Genomic DNA, 1,946 nt, shown 5'->3' with positions numbered 1-1,946 from the left:
ATTGGAGTTTGGATAATTGAACAACTGTGGATTGCAGATCATGATTGTTTGTATTCAATATAAGCAATTGAGTTTGCAGAATTCAAAAAAAAAAAAAGGATAACTCTTATTACAATTTCTCTCTAAATACAAAGAAGATATTTGTTGGGAACAGAGATATTATTTTAAATTCTAATGTGCATATAAATTTCCAACATTAGCAAAATCAACAATTATTTATCTTTTGGACGAGTCGGACACAATAAACAACAGTAAAGCCAAGCCAATTTACAATTGATAAAAAGATAGAGGAAGAAAAGGAACAATAACATTTCTCATATTGCAGTTGCATAATTGAACTGCTTGCACACAACAATAATTTCCAACATGAAACTTCAAGGTAGCTACTAATAATGTGAACAGAGGATAAATAAATCATTTATTACATTCACAATGGCCATAATTTATTTAAACCGCACTCAATCAACCAAATAAAGAACATATAATAAATAATAATTAATAATAATGAATTAATTGAAAAGAGTTATATTAATTAATGGCTGAACATATCCTCCTGATTTCACCTCTATTGCCTGTAATCACTCCAATTCTTCCCATCTTCACCATTGAAGCAGCGAAATCATTAAAGAAGTTTGATCCACCTGAATTTCCCTGCCGTAGAACGTAATTTCGTGTTGCATTGTCATTCAGAAGTGCTGCATCGGCCTCAAATAATCCTCTTCTTTTCCTTACAAGTGTGTAGTAACTGGTGTCGAATGTTCTGGCACTTCCAGGATCCATTTCGATGATGGAAGTTGTGTCTGTGGGGCTACATTTCCTCTTCAAGTGTACAACGTAGTTGGGATCCAATGAAGGGTCTGTGTCACCTTGGCCCGTAAAGTTGTACAGCCGATTTGAGATGCTAGAGCAGTGAGAAATACCGATGGTATGCCCTCCTGAAAGGAAATTGTATGTTTTAGTTTTTAAATAGCATCTTGACTTTGAGAAGTCATTCCTAAAACGATCTACTAATTGAATTCATCAAGTCACTACAAAGGATAAAAAAGGTCAGTTAATGGGGATCCCTGTATCTCTAAAATATTTGTTTGGCTTAGAGCTTCTGATTCGGAGTAAGTTAAACTGGTGTGGACAAATAAGCAACCACAATGAATATGGCAAATGAAATAATGTCATGAGTGATGAGTATCGAATACTCATAAAAATATAAGCAGAAGAACATTTTCTCCTGAACATTTTTCCTAATTGTTTGAGATTATTTTTCATAATATTTTAATAGTATCAGTGGAAAGAGTTACTTCTAATCCTATATTTAGGATCATTCCCTTAATTTGTAATTCTTACCCATAAAAGTTATATAAATTCTATTTAAGAAAGTTTGATTTTAGGAGAAGAAACTAAAATATACCTCAATAATAATAATAATAATAATAATAAATTTTTATTTATTTATTTATTTATAACATTTTTCCTAATTGTTTGAGATTATTTTTCATAATATTTTAATAGTATCAGTGGAAAGAGTTACTTCTAATCCTATATTTAGGATCATTCCCTTAATTTGTAATTCTTACCCATAAAAGTTATATAAATTCTATTTAAGAAAGTTTGATTTTAGGAGAAGAAACTAAAATATACCTCAATAATAATAATAATAATAATAATAAATTTTTATTTATTTATTTATTTAGTGAGTTTTTGGAATTTACCTGATAAGATTGCTAGCTCTCTATCACTTAAACCCTTCGAGCGAAATGATGCTTTGAGTTGAGTGATGTTGGCAGAAGGAGGGGGTAAATTTGCCAAGGCCTCTGATGATCTAGACACTCTTCCGTCTCGTCGTCCTAATGGAACTCGCCAAGATGGTCCATTCATCTGCCAATTATTATGTAATTATTAATCAGCAAACAGCACGTGTAGACAAAATTTTTTTTTTTTTTTTTTTTTTT

The 1,946-nt window shown here is 30.8% G+C and overlaps 1 protein-coding gene across 1 annotated transcript; it reads right to left on the bottom strand.

The window, feature by feature from the left end:
• Nucleotides 1–285: 285 nt before the first annotated feature.
• On the bottom strand, nucleotides 286–1,872 carry LOC111410996 (peroxidase 27-like). The gene is made up of 2 exons (XM_023041580.1): nucleotides 1,707–1,872; nucleotides 286–935 (listed from the first exon to the last, which is right to left on the bottom strand). Exons 1-2 carry the CDS (start codon nucleotides 1,870–1,872, stop codon nucleotides 529–531), a joined length of 573 nt encoding a protein of 190 aa, XP_022897348.1. The 3' UTR covers nucleotides 286–528.
• Nucleotides 1,873–1,946: the final 74 nt, after the last annotated feature.

Source organism: Olea europaea, chromosome 15, assembly GCF_002742605.1.
Source record: "Olea europaea var. sylvestris chromosome 15, O_europaea_v1, whole genome shotgun sequence".
Taxonomy (NCBI): Eukaryota; Viridiplantae; Streptophyta; class Magnoliopsida; order Lamiales; family Oleaceae; genus Olea; species Olea europaea.
The sequence above is the reverse complement of the archived record's forward strand: the minus strand, read 5'-3'. Positions and strand labels throughout refer to the sequence as shown.

Coding starts and splice junctions, on each gene's coding strand:
- LOC111410996 (XM_023041580.1), bottom strand. CDS start 1,872: ATGAATGGACCATCTTGGCGAGTTCCATTAGGACGACGAGACGGAAGA. Junction 936..1,706: donor AGAGCTAGCAATCTTATCAG/GTAAATTCCAAA, acceptor ATTTCCTTTCAG/GAGGGCATACCATCGGTATT.